This window comes from Oncorhynchus masou, chromosome 11 (genome assembly GCF_036934945.1).
Source record: "Oncorhynchus masou masou isolate Uvic2021 chromosome 11, UVic_Omas_1.1, whole genome shotgun sequence".
In the NCBI taxonomy this organism is placed as follows: Eukaryota; Metazoa; Chordata; class Actinopteri; order Salmoniformes; family Salmonidae; genus Oncorhynchus; species Oncorhynchus masou.
In genome coordinates this window covers 6,416,163-6,440,908 of record NC_088222.1, presented here as the reverse complement: position 1 = coordinate 6,440,908, position 24,746 = coordinate 6,416,163, and the positions used below count along the sequence as shown (strand labels likewise).

The following is a 24,746-nucleotide window of genomic DNA, read 5'->3' as shown; positions in this document are numbered from 1 at the left end:
GCCTAGAGCGATTTTCTAGGTTAGCTACATCGCAGCCACTACCAGCTAGCCTACTCCAGCAGTACTGTATCATTTCAATCATTTTAGTCTATAAGATTCTTGCTACGTAAGCTTAACTTTCTGAACATTCGAGACGTGTAGTCCACTTGTCATTCCAATCTCCTTTGCATTAGCGTAGCCTCTTCTGTACCCTGTCAACTATGTGTCTATCTATCCCTGTTCTCTCCTCTCTGCACAGACCATACAAACGCTCCACACCGCGTGGCCGCGGCCACCCTAATCTGGTGGTCCCAGCGCGCACGACCCACGTGGAGTTCCTGGTCTCCGGTAGCCTCTGGAACTGCCGATCTGCGGCCAACAAGGCAGAGTTCATCTCAGCCTATGCCTCCCTCCAGTCCCTCGACTTCCTGGCACTGACGGAAACATGGATCACCACAGATAACACTGCTACTCCTACTGCTCTCTCTTCGTCCGCCCACGTGTTCTCGCACACCCGAGAGCTTCTGGTCAGCGGGGTGGTGGCACCGGGATCCTCATCTCTCCCAAGTGGTCATTCTCTCTCTCTCCCCTTACCCATCTATCTATCGCCTCCTTTGAATTCCATGCTGTCACAGTTACCAGCCCTTTCAAGCTTAACATCCTTATCATTTATCGCCCTCCAGGTTCCCTCGGAGAGTTCATCAATGAGCTTGATGCCTTGATAAGCTCCTTTCCTGAGGACGGCTCACCTCTCACAGTCCTGGGCGACTTTAACCTCCCCACGTCTACCTTTGACTCATTCCTCTCTGCCTCCTTCTTTCCACTCCTCTCCTCTTTTGACCTCACCCTCTCACCTTCCCCCCTACTCACAAGGCAGGCAATACGCTCGACCTCATCTTTACTAGATGCTGTTCTTCCACTAACCTCATTGCAACTCCCCTCCAAGTCTCCGACCACTACCTTGTATCCTTTTCCCTCTCGCTCTCATCCAACACTTCCCACACTGCCCCTACTCGGATGGTATCGCGCCGTCCCAACCTTCGCTCTCTCTCCCCCGCTACTCTCTCCTCTTCCATCCTATCATCTCTTCCCTCTGCTCATACCTTCTCCAACCTTTCTCCTGAGTCTGCCTCCTCAACCCTCCTCTCTTCCCTTTCTGCATCCTTTGACTCTCTATGTCCCCTATCCTCCAGGCCGGCTCGGTCCTCCCCCCCGCTCCGTGGCTCGATGACTCATTGCGAGCTCACAGAACAGAGCTCCGGGCAGCCGAGCGGAAATGGAGGAAAACTCGCCTCCCTGCGGACCTGGCATCCTTTCACTCCCTCCTCTCTACATTTTCCTCCTCTGTCTCTGCTGCTAAAGCCACTTTCTACCACTCTAAATTCCAAGCATCTGCCTCTAACCCTAGGAAGCTCTTTGCCACCTTCTCCTCCCTCCTGAATCCTCCTCCCCCTCCCCCCTCCTCCCTCTCTGCAGATGACTTCGTCAACCATTTTGAAAAGAAGGTCGACGACATCCGATCCTCGTTTGCTAAGTCAAACGACACCGCTGGTTCTGCTCACACTGCCCTACCCTGTGCTCTGACCTCTTTCTCCCCTCTCTCTCCAGATGAAATCTCGCTTCTTGTGACGGCCGGCCGCCCAACAACCTGCCCGCTTGACCCTATCCCCTCCTCTCTTCTCCAGACCATTTCCGGGGACCTTCTCCCTTACCTCACCTCGCTCATCAACTCATCCCTGACCGCTGGCTACGTCCCTTCCGTCTTCAAGAGAGCGAGAGTTGCACCCCTTCTGAAAAAACCTACACTCGATCCCTCCGATGTCAACAACTACAGACCAGTATCCCTTCTTTCTTTTCTCTCCAAAACTCTTGAACGTGCCGTCCTTGGCCAGCTCTCCCACTATCTCTCTCAGAATGACCTTCTTGATCCAAATCAGTCAGGTTTCAAGACTAGTCATTCAACTGAGACTGCTCTTCTCTGTATCACGGAGGCGCTCCGCACTGCTAAAGCTAACTCTCTCTCCTCTGCTCTCATCCTTCTAGACCTATCGGCTGCCTTCGATACTGTGAACCATCAGATCCTCCTCTCCACCCTCTCCGAGTTGGGCATCTCCGGCGCGGCCCACGCTTGGATTGCGTCCTACCTGACAGGTCGCTCCTACCAGGTGGCGTGGCGAGAATCTGTCTCCTCGCCACGCGCTCTCACCACTGGTGTCCCCCAGGGCTCTGTTCTAGGCCCTCTCCTATTCTCGCTATACACCAAGTCACTTGGTTCTGTCATAACCTCACATGGTCTCTCCTATCATTGCTATGCAGACGACACACAATTAATCTTCTCCTTTCCCCCTTCTGATGACCAGGTGGCGAATCGCATCTCTGCATGTCTGGCAGACATATCAGTGTGGATGACGGATCACCACCTCAAGCTGAACCTCGGCAAGACGGAGCTGCTCTTCCTCCCGGGGAAGGACTGCCCGTTCCATGATCTCGCCATCACGGTTGACAACTCCATTGTGTCCTCCTCCCAGAGCGCTAAGAACCTTGGCGTGATCCTGGACAACACCCTGTCGTTCTCAACCAACATCATGGCGGTGGCCCGTTCCTGTAGGTTCATGCTCTACAACATCCGCAGAGTACGACCCTGCCTCACACAGGAAGCGGCGCAGGTCCTAATCCAGGCACTTGTCATCTCCCGTCTGGATTACTGCAACTCGCTGTTGGCTGGGCTCCCTGCCTGTGCCATTAAACCCCTACAACTCATCCAGAACGCCGCAGCCCGTCTGGTGTTCAACCTTCCCAAGTTCTCTCACGTCACCCCGCTCCTCCGCTCTCTCCACTGGCTTCCAGTTGAAGCTCGCATCCGCTACAAGACCATGGTGCTTGCCTACGGAGCTGTGAGGGGAACGGCACCGCAGTACCTCCAGGCTCTGATCAGGCCCTACACCCAAGCAAGGGCACTGCGTTCATCCACCTCTGGCCTGCTCGCCTCCCTACCATTGAGGAAGTACAGTTCCCGCTCAGCCCAGTCAAAACTGTTCGCTGCTCTGGCCCCCCAATGGTGGAACAAACTCCCTCACGACGCCAGGACAGCGGAGTCAATCACCACCTTCCGGAGACACCTGAAACCCCACCTCTTCAAGGAATACCTAGGATAAGATAAGTAATCCTTCTCACCACCCCCCCTTAATGATTTAGATGCACTATTGTAAAGTGGCTGTTCCACTGGATGTCAGAAGGTGAATTCACCAATTTGTAAGTCGCTCTGGATAAGAGCGTCTGCTAAATGACTTAAATGTAAATGTAAAATGTAAATGTCGAATCAACTCCGATTCCCAGTCATGTCGAATCAACTCCGATTCCCAGTCATGTCGAATCAACTCCGATTCCCAGTCATGTCGAACCAACTCCGATTCCCAGTCATGCCAAATCAACTCCGATTCCCAGTCATGTCGAATCAACTCCGATTCCCAGTCATGTCGAATCAACTCCGATTCCCAGTCATGCCAAATCAACTCCGATTCCCAGTCATGTCGAACCAACTCCGATTCCCAGTCATGTCGAACCAACTCCGATTCCCAGTCATGTCGAATCAACTCCGATTCCCAGTCATGCCAAATCAACTCCGATTCCCAGTCATGTCGAATCAACTCCGATTCCCAGTCATGTCGAATCAACTCCGATTCCCAGTCATGTCGAATCAACTCCGATTCCCAGTCATGTCGAATCAACTCCGATTCCCAGTCATGTCGAATCAACTCCGATTCCCAGTCATGTCGAACCAACTCCGATTCCCAGTCATGTCGAACCAACTCCGATTCCCAGTCATGTCGAATCAACTCCGATTCCCAGTCATGTCGAATCAACTCCGATTCCCAGTCATGTCGAATCAACTCCGATTCCCAGTCATGTCGAACCAACTCCAATTCCCTGTCATGTGTTTTTGTTCTCCCGTGTGTTATTTGTAGTAATACATTGTTATTGGTTACTGTTGTCGGGTTTAGAGCGCGCAACAAAGGCCTTTCACTCTACTGTGCATGTGACGATAAAACTTGAATGGTGTTGCCATGGCATTTCCATTGTTCTGGTCATTCCGATTGACCTCTTTGGAATGTAACATGTAAATAGAACGTCATTATACTTCTGTGGCTTATTGAAGGAGGGAAAGCCAGGAATTTGGTAACAGAAAGTGGAATTCAATTCTAAATATGTCCACTAGGCAACATCCTTTCCTTAGTAATACAGTAGGTGAAACCTGAATTTGTGGCTTGGAGAAGAGCTCCTTCCTTTCCTTCTCGTGGTCCTGGTGTCGTCTCTGTCTGGGGTGGGAAGTAGACCCAGCCTGCTGATCACTGGTTCCCCCAGAGCTATAGACCGGCCTGGGCTCCTTGGAGGCCGCTACTGGGTCCTTGGGCTTCACAGAATAAGATACATGAAAGCGGTTTGTTTTCCAAAACACAGTTAAGTCTGTAATCAAAAACACCCATCATAAGTATTTACCCCCCCCCCCCCCACACACACACACACACACACACTTTATTGTGTTACAAATTGGGATTGAAATGTATTTTTTTTTAATTGTCAACGATCTACACAAAATACTCTGTAATGATTAATGAAAAATAAACAATAATACTGTATAATAAACATTAATACTGTATACTGTATTATTTTCCCAATATCTTCCCATTATTTCCCCACTTCTTCAAGCACGGTCAAGGTGATGGGGATCATGGCTAGACAGACATTTTCAAGTCTTGCCATAGATTTTCAAGCAGATTTAAGTCAAAACTGTAACTAGGACACACAGGAACATTCCCTGTCTTCTTGGTAAGCAACTCCAGTGTAGATTTGGCCTTGTGTTTTAGGTTGTTGTCCTGCTGAAAGGTGAATTCATCTCCCAGTGTCTGGTGGAAAGCAGACTGAACAAGGTTTTCCTCTTGGGTTTTGCCTGCACTTAGCTCCATTCCGATTATTTTTATCCTGAAAATCTCCCCAGTATTTGCCGATGACAAGCATACCCATAACATGACGCAGCCATCACCATGCTTGAAAATAAGGAGGTAGTTACTCAGTGATGTGTTTTGTTGGATTTACCCCGAACATAAAACTCTGAATTTAGGCCTAAGAGTATATTTCTTTGTATTACTTTAGTGCCTTGTTGCATGTTTTGGAATATTTGTATTCTGTAAATCTGAATTTTCATTACAAGGTCGTTGATCCATCCTCAGTTTTCTCCCATCATAGCCTGTAGCTGTTTTAAAAAGTCACCAATGTCTTCCTGGTGACATCTCTGAGGACGACTGTATCTTTGATGTGTCTGGCGAGTTCAACACGTCATCCACAGCATCGTTATTAACTTTGAACGCGCTTAAAGACATATTCAAAATGTCTGATTTGTTATTGTTACCCATCTACCAATCACTGCCATTCTTTATGAGGCTTTTCGAAGAAAAAAAAAAAAAGCTCGTCGGTCATTTGTTGTTGAATCTGTCCTTGAAATTCAAAAACTTGACTGAAGAGCCATACAGATGGTGTATGTATAAGGGACAGAAGAAAGGTTAGGCATTCAAAAACAATATCCAAGGAACGTATCACGCAAACGTATTGTTTCACAACGTATTCTGCGATTCGTTAAGCCAAAATGTTTCACCTGAACCACGTTAAGCTTGCCTAAACAAAGGGGGGTGAATACTTATGCAAAGACTATATATTTTATATTTTTTTACATTTTTATTTTACATTTTTGTCATAATTTTTGTATTTTGTGTAGATCAATGACCCCCACCCTCAAAAAAAAAATAATAATAATTAAATCACAATTTGAGAATGCAACCAAATGCGTAAAAACAAATCCCACGGGGGGTGAATAGATACCAACTGTAAATACTGAAAAATACACACCGCTAGTCATGTCATCAATGGTGTAAAACGGCTAAATATTGGTAAAAGTTTAAAGCCACTTGAGTAACAGTTATCCAAGAACAGTACGGCACAAACAGTGTGTGGAAGGGATATTCAACAGAAATGTTATCTAGCCCCTTAAAACGCATCCCTGAGGGTCTACAAGTCCAGCGTCTCAGTCTCAAGGGATGCCCCCCCCCAGAAAACAAAAACGGCCTAATTTCCGGAAGAACATATGGCCTCACTTGATTGGCTGCGGTGTCCTTGCGTCCCAGCGAGGCCTGTGTTGGCGAGGACCCAGGAAGTCCTCGAGGCATCTTGCCAGGTACCCGTCTGGCCTGCGGCAGGAATGTAGAGAAGAAGTTCCTGGAAGGGGTGGTGGTGAGGGCGGGGTTACGCTGGCTCGTCACCAGGTCCCTGTGGAGGACAGACGAATCAAATGTGAATCAAACATGAATCAAACATTTAGTCATACGTGAATCAAGCGGGAATCAAACATGAATCAAATATGAATCAAAAGTGAATCAAGCAGATCTCTGTGTAGAGGTATTAGAGGTGATGAAGACCCAAGTGGTTGAAAAGTTGTCATCGATAAAATGTATTCAACATTTAGAGATAACAGATACCTCAGCTGCTTTTTAAAACCCCATTCTTCGCTGATGCTGTGTGCAGGTCCACTCACAACTGTAAAACTCAATTAACCGTCAGTTACCATGTGCTGTTGTGTGCCTAGCGAGTAAACAAGGTCTATTTGGGAGACAAGCCAAGAATGTTCTGAAAGAAATGGAAAGCGTCGTGAGAAAATACAGATACTGGATTTCTTGTCTGAAGACTTTTTTGATTCAGTTTCCAACGAGTCTCTTAAACTGGACTTCTTTACTACGTGGTGTGTTTAAGCTTTTATGACTGGTTCCTACCTTTTTACAAGCCATTCGCTCTGTTAAATAGAATGTTTCACGTTACAAACTACAGACCAAACTACAGACGAGCTGTAAATGTCCTCAGACAGCGTTGTGTTGTGGTTCCTTTGCTACAGAGTGTTTGGTATTGTATTCCCTATTTCCAAACCCTGACAGGAGTCGGCCAATGCCCTTCATACCAAGGCCCGTGTCCCCAAAGCGTCTCAAGAGTAGGAATGCTGATCTAGGATCAGTTTTGTCTTTAAAATCGTATTAATAAGATGGGGTGGGGGGACCTGATCCCACATCAGCACTTCTACTCTGAGACACTTCATGAATGCAGGCCCAGGGCTCCAGACATCCCAGCAGCCACTGGGGCCCTCATGGGCCGGAGCTGTGCATCCCAGCAGCCACTGAGGCCCACAAGGGCCGGAGCTGTGCATCCCAGCAGCCATTGGGGCCCTGAAGGGCCGGCGCTGTGCATCCCAGGATAGAGCAAATAGACAGAACAACTGAAACTAATCATGGTGGAAAAACAACAATTCAGGGTGAATTGTTTATTCATCGTCCTTATTCATACGTTAACACATTAAAACAGTTTTAATATATATTATATTAGCTAAATTATACATCTACAGTATCGTACAAAGAGGAGAAAATACAAACCAAATAACTATATCATACAATTATTAAAGCATTCACTAAAACCCCTCCCTTCAAGTGGGTCAATCCAAGCTCAAAGTTAGTCCTCACAGCTCTGTGTCTCCGAGGCGGTCCATGTTTTGTACGTAGGGGGGGAGTTTGTGATGCACCATCTCTTCCTGCTTCTTGAGTTTAGCCTCTCCCTGCAGGGAAAATAGCTGGAGGCAGGGAAGAGACAGAGAGGGGGGGGGTAGAGATGGGAAGAGACAGAGAGGGGGGGGCAAAGATGGGAAGAGAGAGAGAGAGAGAGAGAGAGGGGGTGGAGATGGGGAGAGAGAGAGACAGAGAGAGGGGGGCAAAGATGGGAAGAGAGAGAGAGAGAGAGAGGGGGAAGAGGTGGAGATGGGAAGAGAGGGGGGGGGGTGGAGATGGGAAGAGAGAGAGAGAGAGAGGGGGCAGAGAAGAGAGAGAGGGGGCAGAGAAGAGAGAGAGGGGGCAGAGAAGAAAGAGAGGGGGCAGAGAAGAAAGAGAGGGGGCAGAGAAGAGAGAGAGGGAGAGGGGCAGAGATGGGAAGAGAGAGAGAGAGAGGGGGCAGAGAAGAGAGAGAGGGGGCAGAGAAGAAAGAGAGGGGGCAGAGAAGAGAGAGAGGGAGAGGGGGCAGAGATGGGAAGAGAGAAAGAGAGAAGGGGGGTGGAGATGGGAAGAGAGAGAGGGGGGGTAGAGATGGGAAGAGAGAAAGAGAGAGAGGGGGCAGAGAAGAGAGATAGGGAGAGAGAGGGAGAGGGGTAGAGAAGAGAGAGGGGGCAGAGAAGAGAGAGAGGGAGAGAGAAGGGGCAGAGAAGAGAGAGAGGGAGAGAGAGCGGGCAGAGAAGAGAGAGCTTTAGCAGCCATCCTTAGGCCCTTTGAGAATTTCTCATGAGGGAAGCAGTATGTGCTAGCGCCACAGGGACTATCTGCTACAGCTGGGTGAATAGTGGTGAGGGACTATATACTACAGCTGGGTGAATAGTGGTGAGGGACATTTACATTTTTTTTTTTTAGGGACTATATGCTACAGCTGGGTTAATACTGTGAATAGTGGTGAGGGACTATATACTACAGCTGGGTGAATAGTGGTGAGGGACTATATGCTACAGCTGGGTGAATAGTGGTGAGGGACTATATGCTACAGCTGGGTGAATAGTGGTGAGGGACTATATACTACAGCTGGGTGAATAGTGGTGAGGGACTATATACTACAGCTGGGTGAATAGTGGTGAGGGACTATATACTACAGCTGGGTGAATAGTGGTGAGGGACTATATGCTACAGCTGGGTGAATAGTGGTGAGGGACTATATGCTACAGCTGGGTGAATAGTGGTGAGGGACTATATACTACAGCTGGGTGAATAGTGGTGAGGGACTATATACTACAGCTGGGTGAATAGTGGTGAGGGACTATATACTACAGCTGGGTGAATAGTGGTGAGGGACTATATGCTACAGCTGGGTTAATACTGTGAATAGTGGTGAGGGACTATATACTACAGCTGGGTGAATAGTGGTGAGGGACTATATGCTACAGCTGGGTTAATACTGTGAATAGTGGTGAGGGACTATATACTACAGCTGGGTGAATAGTGGTGAGGGACTATATACTACAGCTGGGTGAATAGTGGTGAGGGACTATATGCTACAGCTGGGTGAATAGTGGTGAGGGACTATATACTACAGCTGGGTGAATAGTGGTGAGGGACTATATGCTACAGCTGGGTTAATAGTGGTGAGGGACTATATACTACAGCTGGGTGAATAGTGGTGAGGGACTATATGCTACAGCTGGGTTAATAGTGGTGAGGGACTATATACTACAGCTGGGTGAATAGTGGTGAGGGACTATATGCTACAGCTGGGTGAATACTGTGAATAGTGGTGAAGGACTATATGCTACAGCTGGGTTAATAGTGGTGAGGGACTATATACTACAGCTGGGTTAATAGTGGTGAGGGACTATATGCTACAGCTGGGTGAATAGTGGTGAGGGACTATATGCTACAGCTGGGTGAATAGTGGTGAGGGACTATATGCTACAGCTGGGTTAATAGTGGTGAGGGACTATATACTACAGCTGGGTGAATAGTGGTGAGGGACTATATGCTACAGCTGGGTTAATAGTGGTGAGGGACTATATGCTACAGCTGGGTGAATAGTGGTGAGGGACTATATACTACAGCTGGGTGAATAGTGGTGAGGGACTATATGCTACAGCTGGGTGAATAGTGGTGAGGGACTATATGCTACAGCTGGGTTAATAGTGGTGAGGGACTATATGCTACAGCTGGGTGAATAGTGGTGAGGGACTATATACTACAGCTGGGTGAATAGTGGTGAGGGACTATATGCTACAGCTGGGCTAATAGTGGTGAGGGACTATATACTACAGCTGGGTGAATAGTGGTGAGGGACTATATGCTACAGCTGGGTTAATAGTGGTGAGGGACTATATACTACAGCTGGGTGAATAGTGGTGAGGGACTATATGCTACAGCTGGGTGAATAGTGGTGAGGGACTATATGCTACAGCTGGGTGAATAGTGGTGAGGGACTATATACTACAGCTGGGTGAATAGTGGTGAGGGACTATATGCTACAGCTGGGTGAATAGTGGTGAGGGACTATATACTACAGCTGGGTGAATAGTGGTGAGGGACTATATGCTACAGCTGGGTGAATAGTGGTGAGGGACTATATGCTACAGCTGGGTGAATAGTGGTGAGGGACTAGATGCTACAGCTGGGTGAATAGTGGTGAGGGACTATATGCTACAGCTGGGTGAATAGTGGTGAGGGACTATATACTACAGCTGGGTTAATACTGTGAATAGTGGTGAGGGACTAGATGCTACAGCTGGGTGAATAGTGGTGAGGGACTATATGCTACAGCTGGGTGAATAGTGGTGAGGGACTAGATGCTACAGCTGGGTGAATAGTGGTGAGGGACTATATGCTACAGCTGGGTGAATAGTGGTGAGGGACTATATACTACAGCTGGGTGAATAGTGGTGAGGGACTATATGCTACAGCTGGGTGAATAGTGGTGAGGGACTATATGCTACAGCTGGGTGAATAGTGGTGAGGGACTATATGCTACAGCTGGGGGAATAGTGGTGAGGGACTATATGCTACAGCTGGGTGAATAGTGGTGAGGGACTATATACTACAGCTGGGTGAATAGTGGTGAGGGACTATATGCTACAGCTGGGTGAATAGTGGTGAGGGACTATATGCTACAGCTGGGTTAATAGTGGTGAGTGACTATATGCTACAGCTGGGTGAATAGTGGTGAGGGACTATATGCTACAGCTGGGTTAATAGTGGTGAGGGACTATATACTACAGCTGGGTGAATAGTGGTGAGGGACTATATACTACAGCTGGGTGAATAGTGGTGAGGGACTATATACTACAGCTGGGTGAATAGTGGTGAGGGACTATATGCTACAGCTGGGTGAATAGTGGTGAGGGACTATATGCTACAGCTGGGTGAATAGTGGTGAGGGACTATATGCTACAGCTGGGTTAATAGTGGTGAGGGACTATATGCTACAGCTGGGTTAATAGTGGTGAGGGACTATATGCTACAGCTGGGTTAATAGTGGTGAGGGACTATATACTACAGCTGGGTGAATAGTGGTGAGGGACTATATACTACAGCTGGGTGAATAGTGGTGAGGGACTATATGCTACAGCTGGGTGAATAGTGGTGAGGGACTATATGCTACAGCTGGGTGAATAGTGGTGAGGGACTATATACTACAGCTGGGTGAATAGTGGTGAGGGACTATATACTACAGCTGGGTGAATAGTGGTGAGGGACTATATACTACAGCTGGGTGAATAGTGGTGAGGGACTATATGCTACAGCTGGGTTAATACTGTGAATAGTGGTGAGGGACTATATACTACAGCTGGGTGAATAGTGGTGAGGGACTATATGCTACAGCTGGGTTAATACTGTGAATAGTGGTGAGGGACTATATACTACAGCTGGGTGAATAGTGGTGAGGGACTATATACTACAGCTGGGTGAATAGTGGTGAGGGACTATATGCTACAGCTGGGTGAATAGTGGTGAGGGACTATATACTACAGCTGGGTGAATAGTGGTGAGGGACTATATGCTACAGCTGGGTTAATAGTGGTGAGGGACTATATACTACAGCTGGGTGAATAGTGGTGAGGGACTATATGCTACAGCTGGGTTAATAGTGGTGAGGGACTATATACTACAGCTGGGTGAATAGTGGTGAGGGACTATATGCTACAGCTGGGTGAATACTGTGAATAGTGGTGAAGGACTATATGCTACAGCTGGGTTAATAGTGGTGAGGGACTATATACTACAGCTGGGTTAATAGTGGTGAGGGACTATATGCTACAGCTGGGTGAATAGTGGTGAGGGACTATATGCTACAGCTGGGTGAATAGTGGTGAGGGACTATATGCTACAGCTGGGTTAATAGTGGTGAGGGACTATATACTACAGCTGGGTGAATAGTGGTGAGGGACTATATGCTACAGCTGGGTTAATAGTGGTGAGGGACTATATGCTACAGCTGGGTGAATAGTGGTGAGGGACTATATACTACAGCTGGGTGAATAGTGGTGAGGGACTATATGCTACAGCTGGGTGAATAGTGGTGAGGGACTATATGCTACAGCTGGGTTAATAGTGGTGAGGGACTATATGCTACAGCTGGGTGAATAGTGGTGAGGGACTATATACTACAGCTGGGTGAATAGTGGTGAGGGACTATATGCTACAGCTGGGCTAATAGTGGTGAGGGACTATATACTACAGCTGGGTGAATAGTGGTGAGGGACTATATGCTACAGCTGGGTTAATAGTGGTGAGGGACTATATACTACAGCTGGGTGAATAGTGGTGAGGGACTATATGCTACAGCTGGGTGAATAGTGGTGAGGGACTATATGCTACAGCTGGGTGAATAGTGGTGAGGGACTATATACTACAGCTGGGTGAATAGTGGTGAGGGACTATATGCTACAGCTGGGTGAATAGTGGTGAGGGACTATATACTACAGCTGGGTGAATAGTGGTGAGGGACTATATGCTACAGCTGGGTGAATAGTGGTGAGGGACTATATGCTACAGCTGGGTGAATAGTGGTGAGGGACTAGATGCTACAGCTGGGTGAATAGTGGTGAGGGACTATATGCTACAGCTGGGTGAATAGTGGTGAGGGACTATATACTACAGCTGGGTTAATACTGTGAATAGTGGTGAGGGACTAGATGCTACAGCTGGGTGAATAGTGGTGAGGGACTATATGCTACAGCTGGGTGAATAGTGGTGAGGGACTAGATGCTACAGCTGGGTGAATAGTGGTGAGGGACTATATGCTACAGCTGGGTGAATAGTGGTGAGGGACTATATACTACAGCTGGGTGAATAGTGGTGAGGGACTATATGCTACAGCTGGGTGAATAGTGGTGAGGGACTATATGCTACAGCTGGGTGAATAGTGGTGAGGGACTATATGCTACAGCTGGGGGAATAGTGGTGAGGGACTATATGCTACAGCTGGGTGAATAGTGGTGAGGGACTATATACTACAGCTGGGTGAATAGTGGTGAGGGACTATATGCTACAGCTGGGTGAATAGTGGTGAGGGACTATATGCTACAGCTGGGTTAATAGTGGTGAGTGACTATATGCTACAGCTGGGTGAATAGTGGTGAGGGACTATATGCTACAGCTGGGTTAATAGTGGTGAGGGACTATATACTACAGCTGGGTGAATAGTGGTGAGGGACTATATACTACAGCTGGGTGAATAGTGGTGAGGGACTATATACTACAGCTGGGTGAATAGTGGTGAGGGACTATATGCTACAGCTGGGTGAATAGTGGTGAGGGACTATATGCTACAGCTGGGTGAATAGTGGTGAGGGACTATATGCTACAGCTGGGTTAATAGTGGTGAGGGACTATATGCTACAGCTGGGTTAATAGTGGTGAGGGACTATATGCTACAGCTGGGTTAATAGTGGTGAGGGACTATATGCTACAGCTGGGTTAATAGTGGTGAGGGACTATATACTACAGCTGGGTGAATAGTGGTGAGGGACTATATGCTACAGCGCCACAGTTCTGGAAACGCAGAGACTTAACAAGTGAGTCCTGTCAATAACCAACTGTAAACTGTGAAGTAACAACGTGACAATCCTAAACAACGTTGGTATGAGTTTACCCCGTGGGGCTTTACAGGAAGTAAATCAATGTTGAGTGTCTTGGTTTCAAACTTCTCTGGCATTAGCACAAACTGGCTCCCAAAGGATATGACCCCGTTATTAGATGAGAAAACAGACCATGTGTCTGAGCTGATCATTCTCCTCCTGTAGACAAGTGGTCCTCTGGACTTCAGAGTCGAAGCTCAGGAGCACAGGCCGCGGTGGCTTGCTGTCAAGGAAGAAACTACTCAAAGGATAGTAGGTATCGTTTTGTTGACGTTTAAAATGGACACTTGTTACGTTGCCGTTGACTTCCTTGTTTTGAAAGGATTCCACGTTCCTCTGTACGACATCTGGAGATTGTGTTGACACGACCTGGTGTGATGCCGATGCAGCGTGACATCTCCCAAGACAAGCAAAACACAGAGAACCGATATAACCCTGATGGCTAGCCTCTGAGAGTATGTGTCTGCACTGTAGTCTAGAGTCTGTAGTCTAGTGTCTGTACTGTAGTCTAGTGTCTGTAGTCTAGTGTCTGTAGTCTAGTGTTTGTACTGTAGTCTAGTGTCTGTACTGTAGTCTAGAGTCTGCACTGTAGTCTAGAGTCTGTAGTCTAGTGTCTGTACTGTAGTCTAGTGTCTGTAGTCTAGTGTCTGTAGTCTAGTGTTTGTACTGTAGTCTAGAGAGTCTGTAGTCTAGTGTCTGTAGTCGTGTCTGTACTGTAGTCTAGTGTCTGTACTGTAGTCTAGAGTCTGTACTGTAGTCTAGAGTGTCTGTACTGTAGTCTAGTGTCTGTACTGTAGTCTAGAGTCTGTACTGTAGTCTAGAGTGTCTGTACTGTAGTCTAGTGTCTGTACTGTAGTCTAGAGTCTGTACTGTAGTCTAGAGTGTCTGTACTGTAGTCTAGTGTCTGTAGTCTAGTGTCTGTACTGTAGTCTAGAGTGTCTGTACTGTAGTCTAGTGTCTGTAGTCGTGTCTGTACTGTAGTCTAGAGTGTCTGTACTGTAGTCTAGAGTGTCTGTACTGTAGTCTAGTGTCTGTACTGTAGTCTACAGTGTCTGTAGTCGTGTCTGTACTGTAGTCTAGAGTGTCTGTACTGTAGTCTAGAGTGTCTGTACTGTAGTCTAGTGTCTGTACTGTAGTCTAGAGTGTCTGTACTGTAGTCTAGAGTGTCTGTACTGTAGTCTAGAGTGTCTGTACTGTAGTCTAGAGTGTCTGTACTGTAGTCTAGAGTGTCTGTACTGTAGTCTAGAGTGTCTGTAGTCTAGTGTCTGTACTGTAGTCTAGAGTGTCTGTAGTCTAGTGTCTGCACTGTAGTCTACAGTGTCTGTACTGTAGTCTAGAGTGTCTGTAGTCTAGTGTCTGCACTGTAGTTTAGAGTGTCTGTACTGTAGTCTAGAGTGTCTGTAGTCTAGTGTCTGCACTGTAGTCTAGAGTGTCTGTACTGTAGTCTAGAGTGTCTGTACTGTAGTCTAGAGTGTCTGTAGTCTAGAGTGTCTGTAGTCGTGTCTGTACTGTAGTCTAGTGTCTGTACTGTAGTCTACAGTGTCTGTAGTCGTGTCTGTACTGTAGTCTAGTGTCTGTACTGTAGTCTAGAGTGTCTGCACTGTAGTCTAGTGTCTGTACTGTAGTCTAGAGTGTCTGTAGTCTAGTGTCTGCACTGTAGTCTAGTGTCTGTACTGTAGTCTAGAGTGTCTGTAGTCTAGTGTCTGCACTGTAGTCTAGTGTCTGTACTGTAGTCTAGAGTGTCTGCACTGTAGTCTAGTGTCTGTACTGTAGTCTAGTGTGTCTGTAGTCTAGTGTCTGTACTGTAGTCTAGAGTGTCTGTAGTCTAGTGTCTGTACTGTAGTCTAGAGTGTCTGTAGTCTAGTGTCTGTACTGTAGTCTAGAGTGTCTGTAGTCTAGTGTCTGTACTGTAGTCTAGAGTGTCTGTAGTCTAGTGTCTGTACTGTAGTCTACAGTGTCTGTAGTCGTGTCTGTACTGTAGTCTAGTGTCTGTACTGTAGTCTAGAGTGTCTGTAGTCGTGTCTGTACTGTAGTCTAGAGTGTCCGTACTGTAGTCTAGAGTGTCTGTAGTCTAGTGTCTGTACTGTAGTCTAGAGTGTCTGTAGTCGTGTCTGTACTGTAGTCTAGAGTGTCTGTAGTCTAGTGTCTGTACTGTAGTCTAGAGTGTCTGTAGTCTAGTGTCTGTACTGTAGTCTAGAGTGTCTGTAGTCGTGTCTGTACTGTAGTCTAGTGTCTGTACTGTAGTCTAGAGTGTCTGTAGTCGTGTCTGTACTGTAGTCTAGTGTCTGTACTGTAGTCTACAGTGTCTGTAGTCGTGTCTGTACTGTAGTCTAGTGTCTGTACTGTAGTCTAGAGTGTCTGTAGTCGTGTCTGTACTGTAGTCTAGAGTGTCCGTACTGTAGTCTAGAGTGTCTGTAGTCTAGTGTCTGTACTGTAGTCTAGAGTGTCTGTAGTCGTGTCTGTACTGTAGTCTAGAGTGTCTGTAGTCTAGTGTCTGTACTGTAGTCTAGAGTGTCTGTAGTCTAGTGTCTGTACTGTAGTCTAGAGTGTCTGTAGGCGTGTCTGTACTGTAGTCTAGTGTCTGTACTGTAGTCTAGAGTGTCTGTAGTCGTGTCTGTACTGTAGTCTAGAGTGTCCGTACTGTAGTCTAGTGTCTGTACTGTAGTCTAGAATGTTTGTAGTCTAGTGTCTGTACTGTAGTCTAGTGTCTGTAGTCTAGTGTCTGTACTGTAGTCTAGTGTCTGTACTGTAGTTTAGTGTCTGTAGTCTAGTGTCTGTACTGTAGTCTAGAGAGTCTGTAGTCTAGTGTCTGTACTGTAGTCTAGAGAGTCTGTAGTCTAGTGTTTGTACTGTAGTCTAGAGTGTCTGTAGTCTAGTGTCTGCACTGTAGTCTAGAGTGTCTGTAGTCTAGTGTCTGCACTGTAGTCTAGAGTGTCTGTAGTCTAGTGTCTGCACTGTAGTCATCGTGTGTCTGTAGTCTTGCCCACAGAACAAAAGGATATGCATGCACTGGAACAGCACAGAGAGGAAGTTGTGCAGTGAGACCAGGAAGGTGTCAGACCACTGACGGGAGAAGTACGGCGAGAACGAGGGGTTCTGCTCGGGGGAGGGCATAAATGGCAGGATGAACCAATCACGCCACTCCGGCTGGCCCTGCAGCTCCTGAGCCTGACGCTGGAAAAACTCCTGTGTCTTCTCTATGTTCTTCAACTGGAGGGAGAGAGAGGAAGGGAGGGAGAGAGAGGAGGGAGAGAGGGGGGAGGGAGGTAGAGAAGGAGGGAGAGAGAGGAGGGAGGGAGGTAGAGAGAAGGAGTGGGGCGAGAAAGGAGGGAGGGTGGGAGGAGGGAGGTAGGTAGAGAAGGAGTGAGGCGAGAGAGAAGGGAGGGAGGGAGCGAGGGAGGAAGGACGAGGAGAGAGGGAGGAGGGAGGGAGGGAGGGAGAGGAGGGAGAGAGGGGGGAGGGAGGTAGAGAAGGAGTGGGGCGAGAAAGGAGGGAGGGTGGGAGGAGGGAGGTAGGTAGAGAAGGAGTGAGGCGAGAGAGAAGGGAGGGAGGGAGCGAGGGAGGAAGGACGAGGAGAGAGGGAGGAGGGAGGGAGGGATGGAGGGAGGGAGAGAGAGGAGGGAGAGAGGGGGAGGGAGGTAGAGAAGGAGTGGGGCGAGAGAGGAGGGAGGAGGGAGGTTCGGTAGAGAGGGATGAAGAGAGGGAGAGAGGTAGAGAAGGACGAAGAGAGGGAGAGGGGTAGAGAAGGAGTTAGGGAGGGAGGGAGAGAGAGATGAAGATATAGGGAGAGAGGGACAAAGAGAGGGAGAGAGGTAGAGAAGGAGTTAGGGAGGGAGAGAGGGAGAGGAGGAGTTAGGGAGGGAGGGAGAGAGGGATGAAGAGAGGGAGAGAGGTAGAGAAGGAGTTGAGGAGGGAGGGAGAGAGAGATGAAGATAGAGGGAGAGAGGGACGAAGAGAGGGAGAGAGGTAGAGAAGGAGTTCGGGAGGAGGGAGAGAGGTAGAGAAGGAGGGAGAGGCCATACTGTTTATCAGTAACCATTGGGCGATCCACATATATATCAATAATCAGTCAACACCATTGGGCGATCCACACATAATGTCTGAGTAACAAGAGAAGAACAACAAGAAGAAGAACACAACAACAACAGAAGGCTATATGCACCTGTACAGTGTAAACAACGTAGTATCTGAAGAGACTGGTCCGTAGTTTGGAGACTGTGGGTCTGTAGATGTCTTCCAGTCTACAGAACAGTCTACGGTCCAGGTAACCCCAGTAGTCCTTCAGGCCATTCAGGTCAAAGGTCTGGATGAACAGCTGAAGCTGATCAATGATCTTATCCACCTGAACAAAAATATATATAGTCCAATAAACCTTATTATAAACCGGGTGGTTCCAGCCCTGAATGCTGATTGGCTGAAAGCAGTGGCATATCAGACTGTATACCACAGGTATGACATAACATTTATTTTTTACTCTTCTAATTACGTTGGTATCCAGTTTATAATAGCAATAAGGCACCTCGGGGGTTTGTGGTATATGGCCAATATACCACGGTGCAGGGCTGTGTCCAGGCACTCCGCATCGCGTCGTGCCTAAGACCAGTCCTTGGCCATATATCACACCCCTCAGGATTTATTGCTTAAATATTATGAAGTGAAATATAATTAGATATAATTTAAAGTTTGACCTGGGATAAAAACACACAACAAAAGGTTTTTGACAAGTACCCCAGGTGTGTGTGTATGTATATATATATATATATATATATATATATACACATAGGTGTATATATAGGTGTACACATATATATATATATATATATATATATATATATATATATATACACACACACAGTACCAGTCAAAAGTTTGGACACACCTACTCATTCCAGGGTTTTTCTTTAGTTTGACTATTTTATACATTGTAGAATAATAGTGAAGACATCAAAACTATGCAATAACATACGGAATCATGTAGTAACCAAAATAAGTGTTATACGCATAGTTGGCGAACAGATGTTCTCCACATGAGTGTTTCCCACCGTGAAGCATGGAGGAGGAGGTGTTATGGCGCTTTGCTGGTGACACTGTCTGTGATTTATTTAGAATTCAAGGGCACCTTAACCAGCATGGCTACCACAGCATTCTGCAGCGATACACCATCCCATCTGGTTTGCACTTAGTGGGACTATCATCAACAGGACAATGACCCAAAACACACCTCCAGGCTGTGTAAGAGCTATTTCACCAAGGAGAGTGATGCATCATATGACCTGTCCTCCACAGTCACCTGACCTCAACCCCATTGAGATGGTTTGGGATGAGTTGGACCGCAGAGTGAAGGAAAAGCAGCACACAAGTGCTCAGCATATGTGGAAACTTCTTCAAGACTGTTGGAAAAGTATTCCAGGTGACTACCTCATGAAGCTGGTTGAGAAAATGCTGAGAGTGTGCAAAGCTGTCATCAAGGCAAAGAATGGCTACTTTGAAGGATCTCAAATATTATAAAATACATTTTGATTTGTTTAACACTTTTTTGGTTACGGCATGATTCCATATGTGTTATTTCATAGTTTTGATGTCTTCACTATTATTCTACTCTAAATAAAAACCCTTGAATGAGTAGGTGTGTCCAAACTTTTGGCACTGTATATATCAGAGGAGACATCTGAGGGGAGAACGGCTCATAATGATGGCTGGAATGGAGTCAAAGACATCAAACACATGGTTACCATGGTTTCCATGTGGTAGACTCCAGTCCATTGACTCCATTCCAGGCATTAAAATGAGCCGTTCTCCCCACAGATGCCTCCTCTGGTATATACATAAACACTAAATGGACAAAAGTATGTGGACACCTGCTCTTCAAACATCTCATTCCAAAATCATGGACATTAATATGGAGTTGGTCCTCCCATTGCTGCCACAAAAGCCTCCACTCTTCTGGGAAGGCTTTCCACTAGATGTTAGAACATTGCTGCTATAACAGCCTCCACTCTTCTGGGAAGGCTTTCCACTAGAGGTTGGAACATTGCTGCTATAACAGCCTCCACTCTTCTGGGAAGGCTTTCCACTAGATGTCAGGACATTGCTGTCATAACAGCCTCCACTCTTCTGGGAAGGCTTTCCACTAGATGTTGGAACATTGCTGCAGGGACTTGCCTCCATTCAGCCACAAGAACATTAGTGAGGTCTCGCACTGAGGTTGGGTGATTAGGCCTGGCTCGCAGTCTGCGTTCCAATTCATTCCAAAAGGTGTTCGATAGGGTTGAGGTTAAGGCTCTGTGCAGGCCAGTCAAGTTGTTCCACACTGATCTCGAAAAACCATTTCTATATGGACCGTGTTTTGTGCACGGGGGCATTGTCATGCTGAAGCAGGATAGGGAATTCCCCCAAACTGTTTCCACAAAAATGGAAGTACAGAATCATCTAGAATGTCATTGTATGCTGTACTGTTGAGATTTCCCTTCACTGGAACTAAGGAGCCTGAACCATTAAAAACAACCCCAGACCATTATTCCTCCTCCACCAAACTTTACAGTTGGCACTATGCATTGGGGCAGGTAGCGTTCTCCTGGCATCCGCCAAACCCAGATTCATCCGTCAGGCTGCCAGATGGTAAAGCGTGATTCAACACTCCAGAGAACGTGTTTCCAATGTTCCAGAGTCCAATGGCAGCGAGCGTTACACCACTCCACCCAACGCTTGGCATTGCTCATGGTGATCTTAGGCTTGTGTGCAGCTGCTTGGCCATGAAAACCCATTTCATGAAGCTTCCAATGAACAGTTATTGTGATGACTTTGCTTCCAGAGGCAGTTTGGAACTTGGTAGTGAGTGTTGCAACCGAGGACTGACAATTTTTAAACGCTTTTCAGAGGTCCCGTTCTGTGAGCTTGTGTGGCCTACCACTTTGCGGCTGAGCCGTTGTTGCTCCTAGACGTTTCCACTTCACAATAACAGCACTTACAGTTGACCGGGGGGCAGCTCTAGCAGGGCAGAAATATGACGAACTGACTTGTTGGAAAGGTGTCATCCTATGACGGTGCCACGTTGAAAGTCACTGAGCTCATCAGCAAGGCCGTTCTACTGTCAATGTTTGTCTATGGAGATTGCATGGAGGTGTGCTCAATTTTATACACCTGTCAGCAACAGGTGTGGCAGAAATAGCCAAAGCCACTCATTTGAAGGGGGGGGGTCCACATACTTTTGTATATATAGTGTACATACAAAGATCTAACTTCTCACCTGTCTATATCGGTCAGAGTAACAAGGCTATAAGCAACTGCTATAGCCTGGTCACAAATCTGTTTGTGCTGTCTTGACAACACTGAGAACAAGCTACTGCTGCTGTCCGTTTTGCAATACCTGGATGGTTAATGACTTCAAATACACTGTTTTATACATACTCTGAATCCTTTCTCCTTGTCTGCTTTCATATCAGAGTCTAGGTGCTTCAGTGTGCCGGTGAAACCACGATATATCAAGTATTCTCGGACATGTTCATCCGTCCTCTCGACAGCTGACCCCATCTTTCTCTCTCCCTGTCAGAGCAACATGACACACAACGGTGTGATCGGGTTAATAATGTATAAAGCCACTTACTCCTCGATCACACAGACATTGCGTTTTGGTACACCAGAAGTACATCCCTTTCCAATGAAACGCTGCGTTTTCCTTGCAGCATTGCGTTGCAGAGGCAGTTGCAGTGCGTTCCGTGTGGTGAGGACGTTGGATTCATTGAACGCAATACGTCAAACTGTGTGCTGTAGACGGCTTGACAGAAACGGTAGCAGAAGGTGAATGTTGAACTGTTGTTGTAAACATATCCAGCTGACGCTGCGTACCGTTTTGCGCATGTACACCTAGATCACACCGACAGTTTTACATTCACCTTCCGCTACCATTTCTGTCAAGCCGTTCACGCACATAGTTTACAGTTTGATAAATCCAAGATATGCACCACACAGAACGCAATGCTGCAACACAAACGCCGCGTTCCATTGGAAATGAATGTCATTCTGGTGTACCAAAATGCACGACGCTGTCGGCGAGACATAGGCATTTTAGCAAGCAAGCACATGTAACGTATGAGTGATCACGGGGACCGAACCCACCATCTTCGCGTTGCAATGGCAATGCTATACCAACAGAGCTACAGAGGACCACTCACGTGTAAGTCAAGTAATAAACACGAAAGAAAACAGAGAAAATATAACTGCACGCTAATTATTAATGTACACATAAATCATCATTACAATCGTTTACTTCTTCAAATTGCATAGCTAGAAGAAGGCGTTGCTTTTCTGCCGAGACGGGATGCTTGCAGGAGCCCATTTCTAGCTAAACAAGAGGGGCTAGTTTGGTTAGAAGAGTGGCGATTTTTCAACAACAACAAAACAATACGATGAGCGGTTAGTGTATTTCACAAGTAACAATCTTGGTAATAGTAAAATCAAAAATGTATTAACACTGTATTTATAGTGTAAAACTTACCAAAGTGAAAACGCAGGCTGAAATATTTTCTGTTTTCTTTTTCTCCGAGGTTGTCATGTGATCGAATTCGTGTGACGTCACGTGGCAGGAAGGACATTTCCGCGTCGACGCTGGCTCCACTAGAGGGCACATTCACAGCAAACATCGGACTGTAATATGTATTATAGTAATAGACTACCGTGCACTGACCAGTCGAAGCAGTAAGTAAACATGGAGCTCATTTCTAATGTACAGGAGGTAGATAACACGTTAAAAATACATGAAAATGGACCGATCTTGATGTTTCTCAAAATGATCAATTGTCCCCAATAGAATTATTAAATCCTGTAACTAAGTTGCAAACAGATCAGACGGGTAGATATTCAGGCACTGTCAGTGCAGGGCATTCTCCCGAGCACGATGCTTCCCTGTAGGCACGATGCTTCCCTGTAGGCATGATGCTTCCCTGTAGGCACGATGCTTCCCTGTAGGCATGATGCTTCCCTGTAGGCACGATGCTTCCCTGTAGGCATGACTCTTCCCTGTAGGCACGATGCTTCCCTGTAGGCATGACTCTTCCCTGTAGGCATGACTCTTCCCTGTAGGCATGACTCTTCCCTGTAGGCACGATGCTTCCCTGTAGGCATGACTCTTCCCGGTAGGCACGATGCTTCCCTGTAGGCACGATGCTTCCCTGTAGGCATGACTCTTCCCTGTAGGCACGATGCTTCCCTGTAGGCATGACTCTTCCCTGTAGGCACGATGCTTCCCTGTAGGCATGACTCTTCCCTGTAGGCATGACTCTTCCCTGTAGGCATGACTCTTCCCTGTAGGCACGATGCTTCCCTGTAGGCATGACTCTTCCCTGTAGGCACGATGCTTCCCTGTAGGCACGATGCTTCCCTGTAGGCATGACTCTTCCCTGTAGGCATGACTCTTCCCTGTAGGCATGACCCTTCCCTGTAGGCATGACCCTTCCCTGTAGGCATGACTCTTCCCTGTAGGCATGACTCTTCCCTGTAGGCATGACTCTTCCCTGTAGGCATGATGCTTCCCTGTAGGCATGACTCTTCCCTGTAGGCATGATGCTTCCCTGTAGGCATGACTCTTCCCTGTAGGCACGATGCTTCCCTGTAGGCACGATACTTCCCTGTAGGCACGATGCTTCCCTGTCATATGTTTTGTCCCAAATGACACCGTATTCCCTATATAGTGCATTGCATAGGGAATAGGATTCCATAGGGCTCTGGTCTAAAATCGTGGACTATATAGGGAATAGGGCTCCATATGGCTCTGGTCTAAAGTAGTGCACTACATAGAGAATACGGGGACATTTGGTACGTGGATCATTGTGATGATAGGAGAAGGGGAAAGAAAAAGGAGAGCAGACTCTAATAAACCAGTTTGCAGAAGAGGCTGTATAGCCTCAGACATTAATAAACACAGTGTCCAGAAGAGGCTGTATAGCCTCAGACATTAATAAACACAGTGTCCAGAAGAGACTGTATAGCCTCAGACATTAATAAACACAGTGTCCAGAAGAGGCTGTATAGCCTCAGACATTAATAAACACAGTTTGCAGAAGAGGCTGTATAGCCTCAGATATTAATAAACATTAATAAACACAGTGTTCAGAAGAGGCTGTATAGCCTCAGACATTAATAAACACAGTTTGCAGAAGAGGCTGTATAGCCTCAGACATTAATAAACACAGTGTCCAGAAGAGGCTGTATAGCCTCAGACATTAATAAACACAGTGTCCAGAAGAGGCTGTATAGCCTCAGACATTAATAAACACAGTTTGCAGAAGAGGCTGTATAGCCTCAGACATTAATAAACACAGTGTCCAGAAGAGGCTGTATAGCCTCAGACATTAATAAACACAGTTTGCAGAAGAGGCTGTATAGCCTCAGACATTAATAAACACAGTGTCCAGAAGAGGCTGTATAGCCTCAGACATTAATAAACACAGTTTGCAGAAGAGGCTGTATAGCCTCAGATATTAATAAACATTAATAAACACAGTGTTCAGAAGAGGCTGTATAGCCTCAGACATTAATAAACACAGTGTCCAGAAGAGGCTGTATAGCCTCAGACATTAATAAACACAGTGTCCAGAAGAGGCTGTATAGCCTCAGACATTAATAAACACAGTGTCCAGAAGAGGCTGTATAGCCTCAGACATTAATAAACACAGTGTCCAGAAGAGACTGTATAGCCTCAGACATTAATAAACACAGTTTGCAGAAGAGGCTGTATAGCCTCAGACATTAATAAACACAGTGTCCAGAAGAGGCTGTATAGCCTCAGACATTAATAAACACAGTGTCCAGAAGAGGCTGTATAGCCTCAGACATTAATAAACACAGTGTCCAGACACGTTCATGGAAAAGCTCTAGCTAATGGATTTTAGATCTAAAGAGACCTCCCTTCATTAATACAGGATAGGCCTATTACACTGTACTGTAGTGAGGGAAATTGATGTGATTCATGGTTCAGTGCAGAGTACCGTAGGAGGAAAGCATATCACATTGACTTCCTCCCAAATTGCACCCTATTCCCTACATGGGGCCCTGGTCAAAAGCAGTGCACCAGACAATGAATAGGGCACCA

General features: G+C 46.7%; 1 protein-coding gene across 2 annotated transcripts in view; it reads right to left on the bottom strand.

Annotated features, from left to right (window-relative positions):
• The window catches only part of wdr91 (WD repeat domain 91), a 48,181-nt gene extending 25,946 nt beyond the window's left edge, over positions 1 to 22,235 (bottom strand). The window contains exons 1-8 of one of the 2 annotated variants that reach the window (XM_064977286.1): positions 22,155 to 22,235; positions 21,068 to 21,202; positions 17,823 to 18,002; positions 16,664 to 16,870; positions 13,793 to 13,876; positions 7,533 to 7,639; positions 6,126 to 6,297; positions 4,232 to 4,390 (exon numbers count right to left, since the gene is read on the bottom strand). In XM_064977286.1, coding sequence (XP_064833358.1) covers positions 4,232 to 4,390; positions 6,126 to 6,297; positions 7,533 to 7,639; positions 13,793 to 13,876; positions 16,664 to 16,870; positions 17,823 to 18,002; positions 21,068 to 21,202; positions 22,155 to 22,211 — 1,101 coding nt within the window. In that variant the 5' untranslated portion in view covers positions 22,212 to 22,235. The remainder of the gene's footprint in view (positions 1 to 4,231; positions 4,391 to 6,125; positions 6,298 to 7,532; positions 7,640 to 13,792; positions 13,877 to 16,663; positions 16,871 to 17,822; positions 18,003 to 21,067; positions 21,203 to 22,154) is intronic. The other variant, XM_064977287.1, reaches the window with a different exon arrangement.
• Between the last annotated feature and the right edge of the window lie 2,511 nt (positions 22,236 to 24,746).